General features: G+C 38.2%; 1 protein-coding gene across 1 annotated transcript in view; it reads right to left on the bottom strand.

The window, feature by feature from the left end:
- KCNH5 (potassium voltage-gated channel subfamily H member 5) overlaps nt 1–19630 on the bottom strand; it is a 244634-nt gene that overhangs the window by 162600 nt on the left and 62404 nt on the right. Inside the window, exon 7 of the mRNA XM_006096025.3 lies at nt 17504–17930. Coding sequence (XP_006096087.1) covers nt 17504–17930 — 427 coding nt within the window. The remainder of the gene's footprint in view (nt 1–17503; nt 17931–19630) is intronic.

Raw genomic sequence — 19630 nt, 5'->3', positions numbered from 1 at the left:
CATATGTGTATGTAGTGGTATTTAAGGGACAGGAAAGAGAACTATATTTTCACCTTCTAAAGACAGAAGTCAATAGATAATGACAAAAACTAAAAATCCTCTCAATACTCATGTTATTTAGGTTAAATAAAAAGATAAATATCACCAAAAAGGTGAAAATATCTTAAAGTAGTCTCTGATAAGTGGAAAAAGACATGGAAAACTGTGAACCATTTTTTAAATAAACCTTTTAGCATTATTTTGCTCTTTAAATTATGTGTATGTATTACTTTGATCTAAACATTACATTAAAAAAAACAGGCAGATAAACTGGATATCACACAGATGAAATTAAAAAGAAACCAGGAAAACCAGAAATTCAGAAAATATTTGGGATTTCCTTCCCTTCCTCTGTGGACCCTGGGTCTCTTCCTGTTTATCTCAGCTGTCTTCTCTAGTGTTGTCATACTAACCAAATCCCATTACAATCACCTTTTCTCCTCTGGAACTTTCTCTCTAAAGACTAAGTTAGCAGTTAAAGTCACATAGCTATAGGAGGGCTCTCATCAAACATCAGAAGCCACTGAAATGTCCCTTTGAGTGCAGGAACATTCTTGTTTCAAATGCATATTTCTCTAAAACACACACACTTACACGGTTTTGTTTCTTTAGCAGATAACAAAATAAAGTATATTTCTATTTCTGATCTAAACTGAAACACTCCTAACCTTATGTTGCCTCTAGAGAATAGAATATACAAACTTTCATCATCAAATTCTATGGAACAGACAGTTGTTTCCAAACTGTTTAATTTCCCAGGGTTTTCCCTTCTATAAATAGCCAATGAACAAAAAGAGATTGGGAGTTCAACAAATTCATTCATTTAGGCCAGGACTCACTCGTGATTGAGAATGAGGAAAATATAAGCACTCATGCTCACGTGGGCGCGCGCACACACACACACACACGCTGTTCCTGTCTTCATAAATCCTAGTTCTAACGGCCCCTCTGCTGTCTTCCCACTGAAACAGTGGCCGTCACTTTACAAGAGCAGTGTCCATATAGCTGAGAACAAAGAAAGAGTAGAGGGGGACAAAGTGGGAAAATGGGGGACATCTATAATACTTTCAATAATAAAAATAATTTTTTAAGGGGGGGTGGAGAAAGCAACATAGCTTTGAGTTTCAAATTAGACTTTTTTTAAAGGCATAGCCAAAACAATAATCTTCAAAGTATAGATTTCCTTTTAAAGTGTCATGCCCTTGAGACAGCAAATGGCTTTTGTTATTGTTGTGCTCATTGTATTTTGTTTTATAGTTAAAAATTTAGCTCTTTTGCCAGAAAACATAGCAGGTGGTGAAGGGGTGGAGGGTGGAGAGAATCGCAGGAAACATAAGGTGAAAAAAAGAAACCTGAAACACGTTGATGGGAAATCTAAAAGCCGCAGAGAAGTGTATCCTGCTTCGTAGCCACAACTCTGGGACACGACAGGCACAGTGACCATACAATCATAGGACAGATGCAGCATCAAAGGACAGGTTGAAAGTTGAAAAATAATAAAGGGGGAAGTCACCAACTCAGTGAGCTCTGTTAGAGAAAAACGAAGCCAGCCACATATTCGTATACTAAGTTTCATTGTATATCTATTTAATGCCACCACTAAAATACTTAGATCTGGAAAACTAGTGTGGTTTTGCTTTGCTCTGAATTTAGAAGTTTTCAAATATGGAGTATCAAAATCGATGCACTCATTCAAAAGAATTTATGGAGCGAGCACCTACTATGCTCCTGTTACCCCAGGGATACAGAGTTGAACCAGACAGACACGCTCCCTGCCTTTGTGGCTCCCATTTTAGTTGGAGAGACAAATAGCAAGTACATAAAGAAAAAATTAAAAAGTATAATTATAGACCATAATAAAGGGATAATGATACTTAGAGGACGGGGACTCGTTAGATAGACTGGGGAAGAAAGTTCTCATGGCAGGAAAGCAGAGAAAAGGGGCGTGAATTATCAATCCCTGGTTATTTTTCCCACCACAGAGCTAAGAAGAAAAAGAAGAGTCCTGGAAGAGTCTCCCTCTTCTGGCAGCAGCATTATAGCTCCTTCCCACCCCTGCTTGCCAACAAGTACCTCAGGCTCTGAACGTTTTCTCCATCCTCCTCTGAAATCTCAGCATCTCTTTTCTCTTTGTTGTGACACTGAACTAGTTTGAAACTCAGTCTGTGCCAGTATGCTGACAGGGGCTAGAGAATTACACATTTCAGAGACTCAACTGGCAGTTGCACGGGGCCTCTGGGAGGGAAGAACAAACACACAAGGCAGGGATCTTCGGGACAAGTGGTTAGGGAGTTATCTGGAAGTTGGCTGGCTCCCCTTACGCCACTCCTGTAGAAAGACACTGCTCAAATAGAACCAGAGACATAAAAGCATCGAACAGACTGTCCAGCCTATGAGGGAAGGCAGGGAGTGAGGGGGTAAGAGATTAACCAAAGGACTTGTATGCGTGCATATGAGCATAACCAAAGGACACAGACAGTAGGGGGGTGAGAGCATGTCCTGGGGGGTGGGAGTAGCCAGGGAGAGGTCAACAGGGGGAAAAGGAAACTCATGTAATACTTTTAACAATAAAGAATTTAAATTTATAAAAAAAATGTTTGCACAAAAACAACTGGGAACAAAATAAACTTACATGTTAACAGTTTAAAAAAAAAAGAAAAAAGACACTGCTCAGCCTCTCAAGAAGCTAACAATAATTTGTTCCCAATGTCACAGTTATCAATATTCAAGAGAGAGAGTAAAATGATCCTGCAAAGCTAACAGAGAATAGCCAGAGCAGTGGGAGGGGGATCAGGGAGAGATAAACATCAAAGCTAAGAGAGATGTTTCTACGTGGATGGAACGTGTCCGTGAAATTTAGCAAATGTACTTTGAGAGGTGGCATAGCAGAAGACGTCCACTTACAATAGTGGAGATGAGAAAGTAAAGACACGATTTAGGAAGCACTTAAAAGGGGAAGAACTGGTAGACAGATATGTAAATGGGTAAAAAGAGTGCAGCGTTGAGTGTTTTATTCATATATGTATTTTTTAATATTGAAGAGATATTAGCATGTTCATGAGCTGATAAGAAAGAACCAGTAGAGAGAGAAATGGACAATACAGAAGAGAGAAGGGCATATCTATGTCCTCACCCTGGACCACTGCATAGAACTCTAGACTCAGATATATTAACTGCCCACTTGATATGACAAATGGCCATCCCCAACTTATCACACCAGTTGCTTGCACCAAAAGCCTTCAAGTAAATCCTGACCCTCATTCTCTCTTATACTCTCACTAGGGGCCTGGTGCACAAAGATTCATGCACAGGGGTTGGGGGTGGGAGTGGGGGGGTCCCTCAGCCCGGCCTGCCCCCTCTCCAATCTGGGAGCCCTCGGGGAGCTCTCTCCAATCTAGGAGTTTCTGTCTGTCTTTGCAATCATATGAGCGAATTGTCTGAGACCCCCAACCCAGTTTGGTTTGTTGCTCACAGAATAATAGAGGAATTTTTTTTGTTTGCTTCATTGGTGGAGATTTCCTGAAAGTTTTAGGATATCTTCCCTTTAATTTTTCCTAGACACTCTGATTTTACTTATGTCTCTCACCTTTGCTTTCCCTCCATCTCCTACTGCAACAGTAACTTGCTCCAGGCTCACTTTGCTCTAGTGTTTAGGAGATCCGTCTGCTACTAGAACTATGATTCCTAGCATTCCTGGTGCTCCCCGTGCTCTGGACTTCTGCTTCGGTTCTGGGGCTGCAATCAGAACTACTATTCCAGAATTCCTGGTGCTCCCTGCGCTGGGAGCAACAGAGGGAGCAATGTCCCCCCAAAGGAGTGACCAAGGAAGCGACCGAGGGAGCCACGTGCCCCCAAGCTGCCAGCTCGTCTGCTTCTGCTCTCCACCCAGTGCCTGGGTATGCAAATTAACCATCTTTGTCGGGTTAATTTGCATATTCACTCCTGATTGGCTGGTGAGCATAGTGAAGGGATGGTCAATTTACATGTTTCTCTTTTATTGTATAGGCTATTTTGTTGGTCCTAACCATTTGTCCAGAATCTAACCAATTCTGACCACCACTGCCATCATCTCTCACCTTGACTATTAACGTATCTGCCCTCTTCCATCCTTGACCAGTTACCAGTTACTGTCTCAATTCCACACAGCAGCCAGATTGATCCTTATAAAACATAAGGCAAAACATGCCACTCTTGGACCCAAAACCTTCCAAAGTCTTCCCAACTGACTTAAAAGAAAAGCCACTACTTTGACCCAGATGTTTGTGTGGTTTGGCTGTCCCCTTGCCCTCCCACCCCCCAGCCTTCTTTTGTCAGAGGAAGGCCAGGAATGAGGGGAATGTGTGTCCACTTCAGCTACACTTTCTTTTTCAAAGAAATAAAAGAAAGACCATCTTCTGAGATGAAGAAGGGTGGTCCTGGGTGTAGGAGAAGTGGGAAGGAAACATGTGAGAGTTGAATAAGAATAGCTGCTCAACAAATGTGAGAGGGAGATGAGCTTAAAATAAGAGGCAAGTGATGAGACTGTGGACCGTGCATTTTAGTGGCACCTGTTCATACGACTGTGTAATTTACTCCAGATAGTGCTCTGTGATCTTGGAACAGTAGCAAAAGAGGCAGTATATCCAGATCTGGAATTTGGGGGCCATGGTTCAGCAAAAGGACAAGGGACGATGGAATCTAGAGTGTTAGAGTATGTATGGGGCCAGAACAAGTTATGTTACTCTCTAGGGAGGCCTTCCTAAGGGCACGGAGTTGGGGAATCACACCTCCTATGGGGGTTCTTTGAGGCCTTTTCTAAAGAATCTAACAGGCAAACTCATAGGCAGTGAGAAAATTTCCTAAAATCCATGGCTTCCACCCTAAAGTCTCATTAGAAGAGTCAACTTGTCTCCTTTGCCAAAGTCTAACCAGAGGCATGAGTGTAAGTGTCTTTCCCTTACATTCATTTTAAATCCATAAGGCTCTGAAATTAGATCGTCACAGATTAAGTCTTTTGGGAGCTGTTAAACATAAATTCAACTTTAAAGAAGCTAGGATCAAAAAGGTAGTTCCAGAGTTAGCTTCAGTGAGAATATTTTTAAGCCTCCAGTATTTCCAAAGAATCAACTTGCATATAGTGCCATCCTAAAGAAATCTCACTTACACACATAGCCCATTGCCAGGACCCTGTGGCAGGAACCTTAACTCCCAAGGAAACTTAAGTCAGTCATCACAATTTATGTAAATATTACATAAGTAGGAAAGAAGCAGTCACTTGGAAACTGGCTTAGAAATTACTCTAAAAAAAATTCCACTTTCTGAGCATACCAAAGCAATTCTTAAATCTCTGCATAGAGGCCTTTGGGTATAACATTTATTTTAACATGTTCTAAATAATTCATCTATGGATTTGTTAGACTTTCAACCTGTGAAAAAATTTTCTAAGAATTTTATTTTAACCAAAATTAAAATCATATGTCAACTGATCCTCAATACCACATATGTAAGGATTATGTAAGACCTCCCCCCAATGTTTTTGTCTAGCAGAACACCACTTCACCTGCCAAGTAACAATAACCTGTCTAAAGCAATATACACATTCATAGGAATCAATACTACGTTAATTGGAAGCTCACCAAATAATTTTGAAGCAATCAGTAAGAAAATTCTCCTGAGTAAAATACCTTCTTTTAGAAAGTAAGATTTCAGCCCAGATGGCGTGACTTAGTGGTTGAGTGTGGACCTCTGAACCAGGAGGTCATGGTTCAATTCCCAGTCAGGGTACATGCCCAGGTTACAGGCTCAGGTGTGCAGGAGACAGCTGATCAATGAATCTCTCTCATTGATGTTTCTATCTCTCTCTCTCCCTCTCCATTCCTCTCTGAAATCAATAAAATATATTTTATATAAATTCTTACCATTTGCAACAGCATGGATGGATCTGGACAGCATTATGCTAAGTGAAATAAGCCCGTCAGGAAAAGATAAATATCACATGATCTCACTCATTTGTGGAATAATGAACAACATAAACTGATGAACAAATATAGAAACAGAGTCATAGAATCATCTAACAGACTGTCCAACCTATGAGGCAAGGTGGGGGTGAAGGGGGTAAGAGATCAACCAAAGGACTTGTATGCATGCATATGAGCATAACCAATGAACAAAGACAGTAGGGGGGTATGGGCATGTGCTGGGGGGTGGGGGCATCCAGGGAGAGGTCAATGGGGGAAAAAGGAGACTTATGTAATACTTTAAACAATAAAGAATTAAATATATATTTTTTTAAAAAAGAAAGTGAGATATAATCTAATGTAAATATATTTTATTGAACTTGAAAGTTGATTCAGAATAAAAGCAAATTTGCAGTAAAAAAATACTATATAAACAAAATCTACCTACACTAGATCAATGGTTACTGATAAAATTATTTTCCCTCACATAGAAAAAAAAAGTTTTAGATTCCATAAAGACAAACCCCCTTTAACTATTCAATGAAACTACTCATTGAAGGTCAAGAAGGACCACCCAATGCCAGCCAGATCTCTCCTGTCTCACTGTCCAATTGGTCTTGCTGTTCCCCCTTCCTTCTTGAAGTTCTCTCATCAGTTGTCAGCATGCTTTCTCTTTCCTCTCTGGGTTCTTTTCTTAACCTCTTTGTGTCTCTCCTTCCTCAAGTGTCCACACTTGGCCAGCTTCATTCTGACTCTATCCTGTACTCTTTTGACATCAGTTACTTTCTCTACACTGTGACTCCTAAAGAGATCTCTCCATGGCTCACATCTCTGGAACCCCAACCACACATGTAAATGCCGAACATACGGAGATCTCCAACCAGATGACCCACAGGCCCTCACACTCAACATGTCCAAAAAAAACTACCCTTTCCCCCCAGTAATATCTGCTCCTTCTTTTCTATCTCAAAATAAGAATTTTGTTATTCACTTAGCTGAATTAGCCAGAAATCTTCAAGTCCTTTGAACTCTTCCTTCTACCATATCCAACACCTTCATCCATTCACCAATAACAATGTAAAAAATATTTCAGGAACTTTCCATGCAATATCTTTTTGAGTACTCCAAATAATTCTGCAATGTAGGGATTATCATCTTCATTTTCTAGATGATGGTTTAGATAATAAATGTAAATTCGTAATAAGTATTGAAAAAAATGAACCTAGGTTTATCTGACTCTAAAATCCATTGTCCTTTCACAAACCATGTTGTCTATGCTGAATAGTGGGAAACTATGGCTAATCTGCCAAAACTAGCCAGCCCTGTTTAAAGTTTTATTGGAACACACCATGCTCATTCATTTATGTCTATGGCTGCTTTAGCACCACCACAGCAGAGGTGAGTAGTTGTAATGGAGACCTTAGGCTCCACAAAACCTTAGAGAGTTCATATCTGGCCTTTAAGAGAAAAAAATATATTGCCAAATATAAAACTACACCTTTTTCCATATTCCTACCATTTTAGTTTATATCTTCTTGGATAACTGCCTTCTAACTGATTTATTGGCCCATAGCCTTTATCTCCTCTGATCCATCGTTCACACTGTAGAATAAAATTCTTATATATCCCACAACCTTTAGGACAAAAGACAAACTCTTTATCAAGCCATGCAGACCTTTAACATCCTGCTTTCTTCCTTCCTCCCCATCCACTTCTACATTCCCCTCAAGCCAAAGAGTCCCACAAAAAGGCCAAATCATTTCATTTTTGTTCCTTTACATGTATCTCTTTACCTGGAAAGTACCTAAGTTCTGCATCATTTACCTCTTTTGTTTGTAGTCTGAGCTTAAGTCACTTCCTCTTACAATCTTCCTATATTCCTCAGGTTGAGCTAGGTGAACTTCCACTCATTCATTTATTCATTCATTCATTCTATATATGTTTAATGAACATAACTTATCAATTAGGCACAATGCTTTATGCTAAATATACAATGAAGAAGAGGAGCCCGGCCAGTATAGCTCAGCATTGAGCACTGAGCCAAGAACCAAGAGACCACCAGTTCGACTCCTGGTCAGGGCACATACCTGGGTTGCAGGCTCAATTCCTAGTGTTGGGTGTGCAGCAAGCATCCAACCAATGATCCTTTCTCATCATTAATGTTTCTATCTTTCTCTCCCTCTCCCTTCCTCTCTGAAATCAACAAGAATATATTTAATAAAGTAAAACTTAACCACACATTAAGATAAAAATTCTATCTTTAAAAAAATGATAAACACAAAACCTGCATTTACCAGCCTTATAGTTTAGCCCAGCTTCTCTATTCACCTGTTCATAGTCTTAGCTCTTAGCTTACAGCCGTGGTTGGCAAACTGCAGCTTGCGAGCCACATGCGGTTCTTTGGCCCCTTGAGTGTGGCTCTTCCTAAGCCTTAGGAGTACCCTAATTAAGTTAATAACAATGTACCTATCTATATAGTTTAAGTTTATAAAAAATTTGGCTCTCAAAAGAAATTTCAATCGTTGTACTGTTGATATTTGGCTCTGTTGACTAATGAGTTTGCCGACCACTGGCTTACAGTATAAAGAGAGATGGGATGGGGATGGAGAAAATGGGAGAAAAAGAGAGGATTCCATGATTTCCTTGTCAGATACTCACTTACCACTAACTTATTGAGGGCCAGGAACTATCTAGTTTGTTTCCTAAATACCAATACCTATTAGAACACTTGAGACAATGCTGAATGAATTAAATAGTTTTGAGTGATACAGAGACACAGGTAGTTCCAGAGACCAAGCAAAGAGACCAGGTTACTTAATAGGCCACTGAGAAAATTCCTTTTTGTTGTTTGGGAAAACTCAACCTTAACAGAATCTGAGAGGCCTTTGTGAAAATTTGACTGGGCATAAAAAGAAACATGAGTACAAACGAACATTCCTGAAAAAGATACAAGTACTGCTTTGAATAAGAAACAGGAGCTAAAATGCACATCTCTTGGTCTAATTTTAACTATTGGACTACATACCTGAAACTACTAAACCATGAAAAAGGTTTCTATAACCCTGTACTTTGGGCTCCACAAAATGTTTTCCTCACAGGATACTTAGCTCATTAAAAAACAAGGGGGAAAAAGGAAAAATCATTTTTTACAAGCAGGGGTAAAGTAGGCACAAAGAATTGACCCAGTTTCCAAAATAAACCTTAAGCTTAAAGCACTCTCCATCTGGCTAAAACTAAAACCAGAAATGAAAATTGGCATGTTCACACTCCATTTCCTACCTACACCACAATGGCAAGGGAAAGGAAAAGTTAACATATAACTTAATATTGTATCTGAGTCTCATATTAAAATCTGCAGAGGAATTATTTTAGAATTGGAAAAGGGTAACAACTCACTTTTAAACCCACCTGGATATCCATCTGGGCCAAACAGTTTTCCCAGTCCCCACTGGCATGGTGTACCCACTCTCCCCAGCCCCCTTTCTCTGCCCTTGAGGCAAATGCATTCCAGTCTTCCTAGCTTCCTAATTTCTATATGAAGAAACACTTATCTTTTCAAAACCTATCTTTTCTCTATAATATTCCCTGACATTCTCCCTTCTTAACTCTTTACTGAACATATTCCATACAAGACACCTTACTCTCCATAAAACAAGGTATGCAATCCACGTGAAAAGCCCTAAAACCTTTAAATGACACATACATCTTTTCCATGTTAACCTCATCTCCAACACCACCAGCCCAACTCTATGGACAGTGGCAGAAGTTCACTAACAGAATCTTAGATATGTAGAATGTTAACACTGAAAGGGGCCTTAAAAGACATTTATTTTAACTCCTATATTTCACAATTTAAAAAAATAAAACTTAGAGAGATTCAAAGACTATCCAAGGTCACACAGGCCTTTGTCCTCCACTTATTTTATACTAGTGGTCCAGTGCCTGAAATCACACACATTGAAAGGAGATTAATTAGAAAAAAAGATTCGTGCGGTAATTACATTACTGCAAAAAAATTACATGTCAAAATAGTATATATAATATGGTATTATAAAATTAAAACAAAAAATACTTTAATATAGCTATTTGCCCTTTTTCTATAATAGAAGTGCCAGAGATGAAAGAAATTAGTAAAACGTATATGAAAATAATATATAAATTGATTAATAAACAATAACATGATATAAAAACAACAGACATGATGTAAAAACAACATTGATAAAAAACAATGATAAATTGATTAATAAATAAACAACATGACATAAAAACAAAGACATGTTATAAAAACATGACATAAAAACGACAAAAACATGATACAAAAGCAACATTGATAAAAACAATGACTGATAAATTGATTAAACTTATTCTAATATCTCCCTGTACATCACATTAAGAGTAAAAACACTTTCAGAATGCTTGACTAATTTCCCTTGTGATGAAGTATTCACAACTTTAATGTCACACGCTCTTCAAACTCCAGAGAAAGCAACATATAACTGACCATGTCCAAAAACGGGTTCAGGTAGGAATATTCCTACTCTTTCTAGAGTTTTTCTTTGTGATTTATTAATAGTCATTGCAAATGCTGGCATCACGGGAAACTGTCTTCAAATTAATTTAAATGGGAAGCCAGTGTCAGATGGGGACTAATCAATTCTTGGAATCAGAACAACCTCTCCTTCCACAGATCCTGTTAATACTTCAGCTTCGATTATGTTAGGTCATAATCTTTTGATAATAAATCTAGTACCATTACAAAGACCCCATTTACTATTAAGATTTTTCAGTAGCATAATGATTACACCTACTTTCAATTTTAATTTATGACATGGCATTCCCGAAGGAGTAATACTATTAAGAAATTCGATGGGAAAATTTTCCTTTTCGGCATCAACCGTTGAATCGATGGAATCATTACTCAAACAGGTGTGAAAATCTCCATTGAGTATATCCAAAATTTCTTCAATTTATGAACGTGCTAATTTTTAGGACAAAGAATCGCACATTCAGATATATTTTTAATATTGTCTATATATATACTATTTCCAAAGGTAGCTTCAATAATAGATCCTTTACAAATCATTTCATTGGGGATTTCAATAATATCCACTCCTAAATTAAAACCGCTATCAAGAGGTTTTGATCAATAGCCAGTGCGCATCATATGTACCAGCCGGTTGATCACGTGCAATTGGCGCCAGTGAGAGTTTTATATGTATCGCGATGCACCAGTCAACATTTATTCTTAAATTGCCGGTGCATGTCATATATACCGGCCGGTCGGTCAGTCGGTCAGTCAGTTGGACAGACATACGGTTGGTCACTTAGCTTTTCATATATGTAGATTCTCCCACTCTCTGGGTCTCACTAGCTTCTCTTTATTTCCTCTTCCTATGGAGAGGGGTAAGGGAAATGCCCATCATCTCAGCTTGGCTTTCATCTCAACTCCACAGAGGATGCTAAATGAGCTCATCAACTGGAGAATATGATGCAATGCGTGGCATGAGTCTCCTCTGCATGATGCTGAGTGGCCAGTGTGTAACTAAGGGCTCCCCGGCAGCACTTAACCACCTACGTGGAGATTCAAATTTCCCTTCATACACATCCCACTGGCAGATGGCCCTGCTATACTTCTAAATGTACTAAACATTTGCTTCTGCATTAGACACTGTACCAGTCATTTACAGAAAGTTCTCACACTACCCAAGCTATCATCAATTATATCCAATTTTAAAACTGCAATTAGCATTATTATGGCTGGGTGTCCTGTCTACCAATTTAACCTCGGCAATTTCATATTTATAGCTCCTGGTTTTGCTTTGTTTTACTTTTAAAGACTTAGTTTGAATGGCATCCTAGCAGGACAGGTTCTGATTATCAAATACCATGTTAATCAGGCTGCCTAAGGTTAACAACTAAGCAGGCAACAAATGGAAGAGTAAAAATGCTTTTAAGTAAAACACAGAGTGGGGCAGAAGTAGGTTTACAGTTGTGAATACGTGAAACAGAGTTTGTTCTTCTTATTACTTACTTATTGTAGTACTTTCCATACAAACAACGTGTAAACCTACTTACCCCCACCCTAAAAATACCGAAAGTCTAACCCAGTCTTTTGAAATATGCTGTTTACATGTTTATTAAATTTATTTAATAGTGTTTAAAAATAATGCAAATAAATTATATATAGAAGAAGGAAATATATGTATATTTAGAGAGAGAAATTTACGGTTGGACACAAATTATTATGGCCAAAAGTTATTCATAACTTCTATTTTTATTTTATGTTTCTTTTTTATTAAACTGTAATAAAAGATGGAAAAATATAGTTTTTATAATGGTTGGATTAAACTAAAATACAATTATGTGATTCTTTAGTAACGAAGAAGGAACTAAGTAAGCATTATTTTCTTGCTAAATATTTAGAAGAGGATTCATCAAGTACATTAAGACAAAAGGATAATCATATCAAAAAGTTCCACACTCCCATTCCTTTCTTTTATAAACACCAAAACAAATCATCAGATCAATAAGGTCCTTTCTGAACAGAAGTAAAATCAGTCAGTGTGCTAATCTTTAGAAAAAAATTATTAAGGGCTCAATAATGAGATTATATCAATGTAATAGATTTAAAAACATTTCAGAAAGGCATCATTAAGTATTTACTGTGCAAATTAACGAAGAGATTACCCACATCTTGATCTAAAAAAAAAATGCTATTTTCCACAAGTGCTGCAGAATAAACTGCAAAAATATCCTCTTTCAGAAAAGCCCTTTGGTAGTGAATTTCATGACCATCAGCAGAGTAGTCAGGTTCATTCATGAATGGGCACATAAAGAGAAATGGGGGAGGTGACTATCCAGGAATGCCAATGGTTGCTACCAGAGCCGTGCAGTACAGCCAAGGCACAGAGCATGCTAAAACTGAAAACTGATAAATTTGAGGTAGGAAATCCATAGTGGTAGACATATTTTGAGAAGATCCAAACAACCTTTTAGTTCTGGAATCTGAGCAGGAGGATTCTCCACCTTGGGCAAATGTAGGAACAAAGGATTAAGTCTAAAATAAAGTCCTCGGTAGCAGGGGAGGACAATATGTTTCGATCTTGCTGACACAGAAGGGATCAAAAGGAGACACCAGGAGACCAGAATTGAAGGGAGGCCACGGTCATAAATTTTACTTGAAGATTTGTCAGAAAGGACCCAGGAACTGAAAGTGCTGCCGTTGAAATTTCTAAATATTGCTGGAAGGCATGAAACTTTCAGGTGACTTTCTTCAGAAAAAGAGGCTATCATTTACAAGTAGTGATTATTTTCCTCAACAGAATAAAAGTGATTTTTAGCTCCAACAATCTTCTGATAAAACATTTTTCTCAGTTATAAGGTTACAAGTGGTGCTTCTCAAACAGCCAGCATGGATTGACTAGAATCCTAGCACAACCAAAAGCATCAGCCTTTCTATTTTCTTTCTCCTTCACTTTCCCCCCTTCCCAATCTTTCTTCCTCTCTCTCTCTCTCTCTCTCTCCACACTACTACCACTAAATCCCCTGGCTACGTCTATGGCTGATAACACATACTGGTTCTGGGTGGTTCTGGGAACACTGGTGGTTTGTTTTGTCTATTTTCCTTGGCGTTATTGTAGGAAAAAAAAATTAAACTAAGATTGCAAACAGCTACAATTGCCAATTTGGTTGATGTTTTGTGCATGTGTATCTAATAAATTTTGAAATTGTGGGAAGTTACTATAACACTGCACAGGTCTTGACAGTTTTCTATTATCTTCTTAGGTTGTTGCAAAGGAAACATGCCATAAAATTACTAACAACCGAGGTCGAAGAAGGAAATTAAAAGGCATCTCCTAGGAACACTCTGGCTATAGCGATTGAAATTTATTCAGAGACATAAAAAGAAAACCTAAATCAACAGGCAAAAGATGTCAGAAATTGGTTTCTAAACAGAAAACAACCACTCAGATGTTGAAAGGATATAGCAAAAACTCAGTAAAAGGCCTAACTTAAAACCAGGTCTTCATCATAAAATCAAGATAGGAACTGGAGGAAAAGAGAAGAAAATGTACATATAGCAATATAATTGGCCACACATGAAGTCAAGAAGGAATGGGACCAAATCTGAATCAAATGAAATTTTGAAAACTCGACTGAATCTATGTGAAAATTTCCAATATAGGTAGATTCTGGAGGTAAATAGTAAAAAGTGGTGAAGGACTTGTTGGTGCTTCTACTGACTAGCTCCTACTGACTAGGCCTACCGAGAGACTTAGGGTGGGGCAAAATCCAGCTAAAGGGACCACTGCACTCCCAGAGGCAGACAATACAGATGAGCTCACCAAGGCTTCCACAAAGGAATCGGGGCCAAAATTCAAAAACTGCATTTTTCTGGCATGTATCTTCATCAGAGACCTAACTGGAGTGGACTTAAGGACAGGAGAACCTCACTATGACCATCAGGGACATCTTCAACTTCATTCATTTATACAACAAGTATAGATTGAGCATGATATTAAAAATTCTTTACAAGTTGGGTGTTAACAACTGCTCTCATGGAGCTTACATACTGATGGAAAAGAAACAGAGTCAATGTGGTTTCAGGACTTGGTCCATACAATGAAGAAGAAGAAAAAGGAAAAAGGGCAGAGAACAAAGGTGGTTGGCATCAGGGTGGTTATTCTAGTAGGGCAGCACTGGGAGGAATTTCTGAAGAGGAAGTCTAGTATAGGTCTGCATGAATGCAGGACATAATACAGGGCAGGGGTGTTACAAGCAGTGGGGAAAACAAACACAAAGACCCTGAGACAGGACTCAGCTTGCTGTGTAGAGACATCAAGATGGCTCACACGGAGGGAGTAGAATAAACAAGGGGAGAAAGTGAAGTGGGTGAGGCAGACAAGGGGTCAGACCATTAAGGCTTTGATAGCAGGCATAGAAAATCTGAATTTTACTTTATGTGCATTGAAAAACACAGGAGGGATTTGAGCAGAGCATGTGATCCCATTTACTTAAATGGTGTGATCTCATTTACTTAAAGGGGCCACTGTGGGTAGAGATGTGAGACAACAGTAGAAACAGAAGGAACACATAGGAGATTACTGCAAACGTGCAGGCCAGTGATGGTGGTGACTTGGTCTTGGGCGGCAGGTTTGGAAATGGAAAGATTCAAATGTATTCTGAAGGTAAAGCCAGCAGAGCTTGTTATGATTAGGTGAAACACATGATAAAAACAGGTATCTAGGATAATTTCCAGGTTTGGGGCCTGAGAAACAAAATGATAATGGTACCCTTCAACTCTCCATAGATTTTATTCTCCTATTATTCTTTTGTGAAAAATGTAACTATGCTAGTATATCCACTCTGCAAAATAGTTTGCCAATTTCTTAAAAGAAACACTAAATATACACTTACAATATGTCCCAGCAATCACATTCCTGGGTATTTATCCCAGAGAACTGAGAGGTTATGTCTAAACAGAAAGCTATACATGAATGTTCATAGCAACTTTATTTGTAATAGCCCCAAACTGGAAACAACCAAAATGCCCCTAAATAGATGAACAGTTGAACAGCAGTATATCCAAACCATGAAATACTACTCAGAAATATCAAGGAACGAGCTATTGATATACTCAACAACTTAGATGGATCTCCAGGAGATTACGCTAAGTGGAAAAAGCCAATTTCAAAAGATCACATTTTGTATGATTCCATGTATATAACATTCCCAAAATTTAAAAAAAAGTATAGAGATGAAGAACAGATAGTTACCAAGGGTTAGGCATGTTTTGGGGAAGGGGTGGGTGTGACTATAGATCAGTTACATGAGGGACATACTTGTGGTGATGGAACTATTCTGTATCTTGATTTCTGTGGTAGTGACAGGAATTTACCCACGTGATAGATCACCACAGAACTATACACACACCTTGCACCAATGTCAGTGTGGGTCTTATACTAGAGATTTATAAGGTATAACTACTGGAGGAAACCAGGTGGAGAACACAAAAGCCCTCTCTGTACTGTCTTTGCAACTTCCAGTGAATATATAATTATTTGAAATAAATTTTTAAAAATAAAATTATGCTCATGTGTAATGCAAAATTAATTAAATATTAAAATTAGTATAGCAATAGATACTACATTTGACAAAATGTTGTCTTCTGAATTTATAAAGCACCTTTTTGCCAATACATCTTACCATTTTGGTATGTAGGCAACAGTTCAATTAATCATCAGGATCTCCTTGTATGTAAGAACATTTTTTTTTCTCCTAAAAGCCTCTGGAGCAAACAACACTTGGAGTTGTCACTCTCCCTCTGTTACCTTTAACCAGCAAATAGAACCCATGAGTTCTTGTTTCCATACCTGTACAAAGGAGGTAGAGGGACAGAAGCTAAACAGCTACTAGCCTAGGCGCTCCAAAGCTCTCAGACGTTGGGAACTCTGAAAACTACTTTGCTTAAACCCAAGATACTGAGCCTTCACAGGCCAGCTGACACTCCTGGATTCTAACATCTTTCCCATCAGAGTCAAAATGTAAAACCCTGCAATGTGAAACCTTAAAAAGGATGCCTTAGACAAAAAACCAATGGCCAGGATCCAAAGGCTTACCTGCTGCTAATAACGCTAATCAAAACTTCAGTACAATGATCTTAAGGTTACTTTAGGAATCAGAAATAGATTTGGACAAATCACCTGTCAATTTGAAGGTGTGAATAGTGGTGACTACTCCCTAAGATCTTCTTTTACAACAGCTTCCTGGGTATGTATTTCCTTAGTGATCTGATCTCTTCTGTCATCACCTGGTCTCTCTGAGTGTAGAATACATGGTCTTTGGCTGCTTTAGAGAACATTCTACTCCCAAGAACACTCTCAATGCATTTAGTACTCAGGTATGCATGCTAAATCCTACCTACTCTTGTCATTGCTGAATAGGTTTATATTTACTAATCCTTGCATTCTCTCAAATAGGCATATATCCAACCTAGAGTGTTTGTAATGGAAATTAGATTTATAAACATTTCTTACTAGTTTTAATTGTAAAACCTGCATAAAATTGTATCCAGAAATCAACTTTAATTCAGCAATTCTATTACTAGATAAAATTTTTTCTAAACAATGTATCCCACAACAGCTCCTGTCTGCTTTTCTGGAATTTAATGCACTGCCAACGAAACCTGTGGGATGCGCCAGATGCTGCCTGTCTAGATGCTGGTCTCCCTTGGAATGAGCTCTGCTACTGTGAACAGAATAAAATAGCAGTTTCCATGTCAATGTTTGTATCGCTCTATCCATACTGTTTTAAATGTGTTAATATATTCTAAAAAGATATATTATTTTGCATTTTTTTATTTTCTAAAGATGAATAAAAAGTAAACCAATGCAAATAATATGGATTAAACACCTTTCTGAAAACAAAGCAGTTTCATTTTAATCCTGACGGAACTTAGAGCCTGGACAACTGCCAACAACAATCGTTTGTAAAGAAGAAAAATGGTTTAAAGAAAGCAAGATACTTACAGCCAACCATCATCATGGCCACCGAAAACATCTTCTCCACATCTGTGGTAGGAGCTATGTTTCCAAATCCTATGGTTGTAAGGCTTGTCATGGTAAAGTAGAGAGAGGACACGTACAGTGAATCCTTGCTGGGTCCTCCTTCCCATATCCCTGCACTGCTATTGAATCGATATGGAGTCCCAATGCTCAAGGCCAGCTGGTAGAGCCAACTGTCTATTTGGATGGTGTTCGTGGCTTCATCGATGACCTCATAGTCCCCAATGCTGTACCATATGCAGGCCAGCCAGTGGGCAACTAGTCCAAACACACATACCAGGAGCACGAGGACTGCTGCTCCGTACTCCAGGTAATGGTCCAATTTTCTAGCAACCCGGCCTAGTCGCAAGAGACGCACCACTTTTAAAGAACTGAAGAGACTGCTGATTCCCTGAAAAGAAATGAGACACTCTTTAAGAAAATAAAACAGTGCAATGGCTCACTTTCATGAACTTGATCATCAACCACTTATAAACTAAAAACATGATCATAATATAGCTCTAACTTTATTTACATCAACAAAAAAGCTGAAATTATAAGGTTTTTAAATGCTGATTCCTTCCTACTCAAAGATAAGGTATTTGTCAATTATTACACAAATCATTTCATTAGCTAAGAAAGACCCAATTTCTTTTCATAAGTGCAGTTTAAATAGCACAGAATAAAAACAAAGGAGAATAATGTTCAAATGCAATATACAGAGTATGAAAATAGGGAGATGAGTTCAGACATTTTATTTCTTCTCTTATAAAACTTTTCCTCTACAATATTTATTTTTATTTCTCACTTTAAAATAGCTATGAACAGCAAAATGTCCGAAAAAAGAATCCTGATCTCACAGGCAAGCACACAGGAAATACTTCTGTGCATACGGGGAGAACAGGCAAATGTCATGGTTCCACTACTTCCCACCACAGTCATAATAAGCACTAAATTTGTAGAGCTCTGAGAAAGTGAAGAATTAACCTTGAATAGGTACATAACCTGCCAAATCTTATCATCCTCCAGCAATAGTCATAGAAAAGAATATCAAAAGGGAACAGCAGCAAAATCATATTTTGTTGAGAAGCTTAAAATTCCAAATATAACATTAACTAAATGGAAATATAGCATAAGCTTTCTTCATTCAATAGGTCCCATAGTTGGTGTGTTGTGTGTGTGTGTGTGTGTGTGTGTGTGTGTGTGTGTGTGTGTGTGTGTTTGCTTTGTTGGTTGTTTTTTGTGGGGTTTTTTTTTTTTTTGGAAGCCTATAATAAGCCACCTGGGAAGATAGGATAAGTGCATCCCTGATACGAAGATGGAAGATAGAGCAGTGATCCAGAAAGCCTCTCATCTGACCACCACCTCCAAGTCTCATGACATCGTTAGTGCTAATTCTGTCTCCCAGAAGGAATGCAAGGAATCTTCCAAAACTTACTCTGAGCTTATTTCTGACCAACACGGAGGAATTGGTTAGGGTAGTGGAACCAATGTTACATTAATAAGACTCTAAATTATGGCATCATAAAGTTCTTGACAGTTAAGGTAAAAAGGTTAAAAAGGCATTTGGTTATACTATACTCTATATAACTGAAATTTTTCTAAATAGACTTGAAAGAAAGAGAAAGAAAACGAAGAGAAGCAGAAATAGAAGCCCTTATGGAAGTGAAAGAGCAGCAGAAGTATCCTGGCAGTTTTTTTGTTTCAACCCTGATGTCCTTAAGCCTGGCTCTATTTCAACTTCTACTCTCCGATGCTGTGGCATAAATAAAGCCTTAAGATAAGTTCTCCTTTCACTTGCACACTTGGGGAGAGAAAACAGATATTAAACTTTAGGCAGATCAAAAGAGTAGCATTAAAAACCTCAGAAGATGAATTGGCATAATTCAATGACATGAGATGTTGATAGGTAGAAGATTCAAAAGAACCTGGAAGCCCTAAAAATTGAAATTATGTAACCATAAACAAGAAAGGCAAAAATAAGTATTTGTTGATACTTTCTATAAGCCAAGAGTCTAGGTTGGGCCCTGGGGACATTAAGATAAACATGCTTTGCTTCTGCTCTAATGAAACCCATAGCCAAAATGCATGGAAAACTCAGGGTTAAATGGG

The sequence above is a fragment of the Myotis lucifugus genome, unplaced genomic scaffold (assembly GCF_000147115.1).
Source record: "Myotis lucifugus unplaced genomic scaffold, Myoluc2.0 scaffold_166, whole genome shotgun sequence".
NCBI lineage: Eukaryota > Metazoa > Chordata > Mammalia > Chiroptera > Vespertilionidae > Myotis > Myotis lucifugus.
The sequence above is the reverse complement of the archived record's forward strand: the minus strand, read 5'-3'. Positions and strand labels throughout refer to the sequence as shown.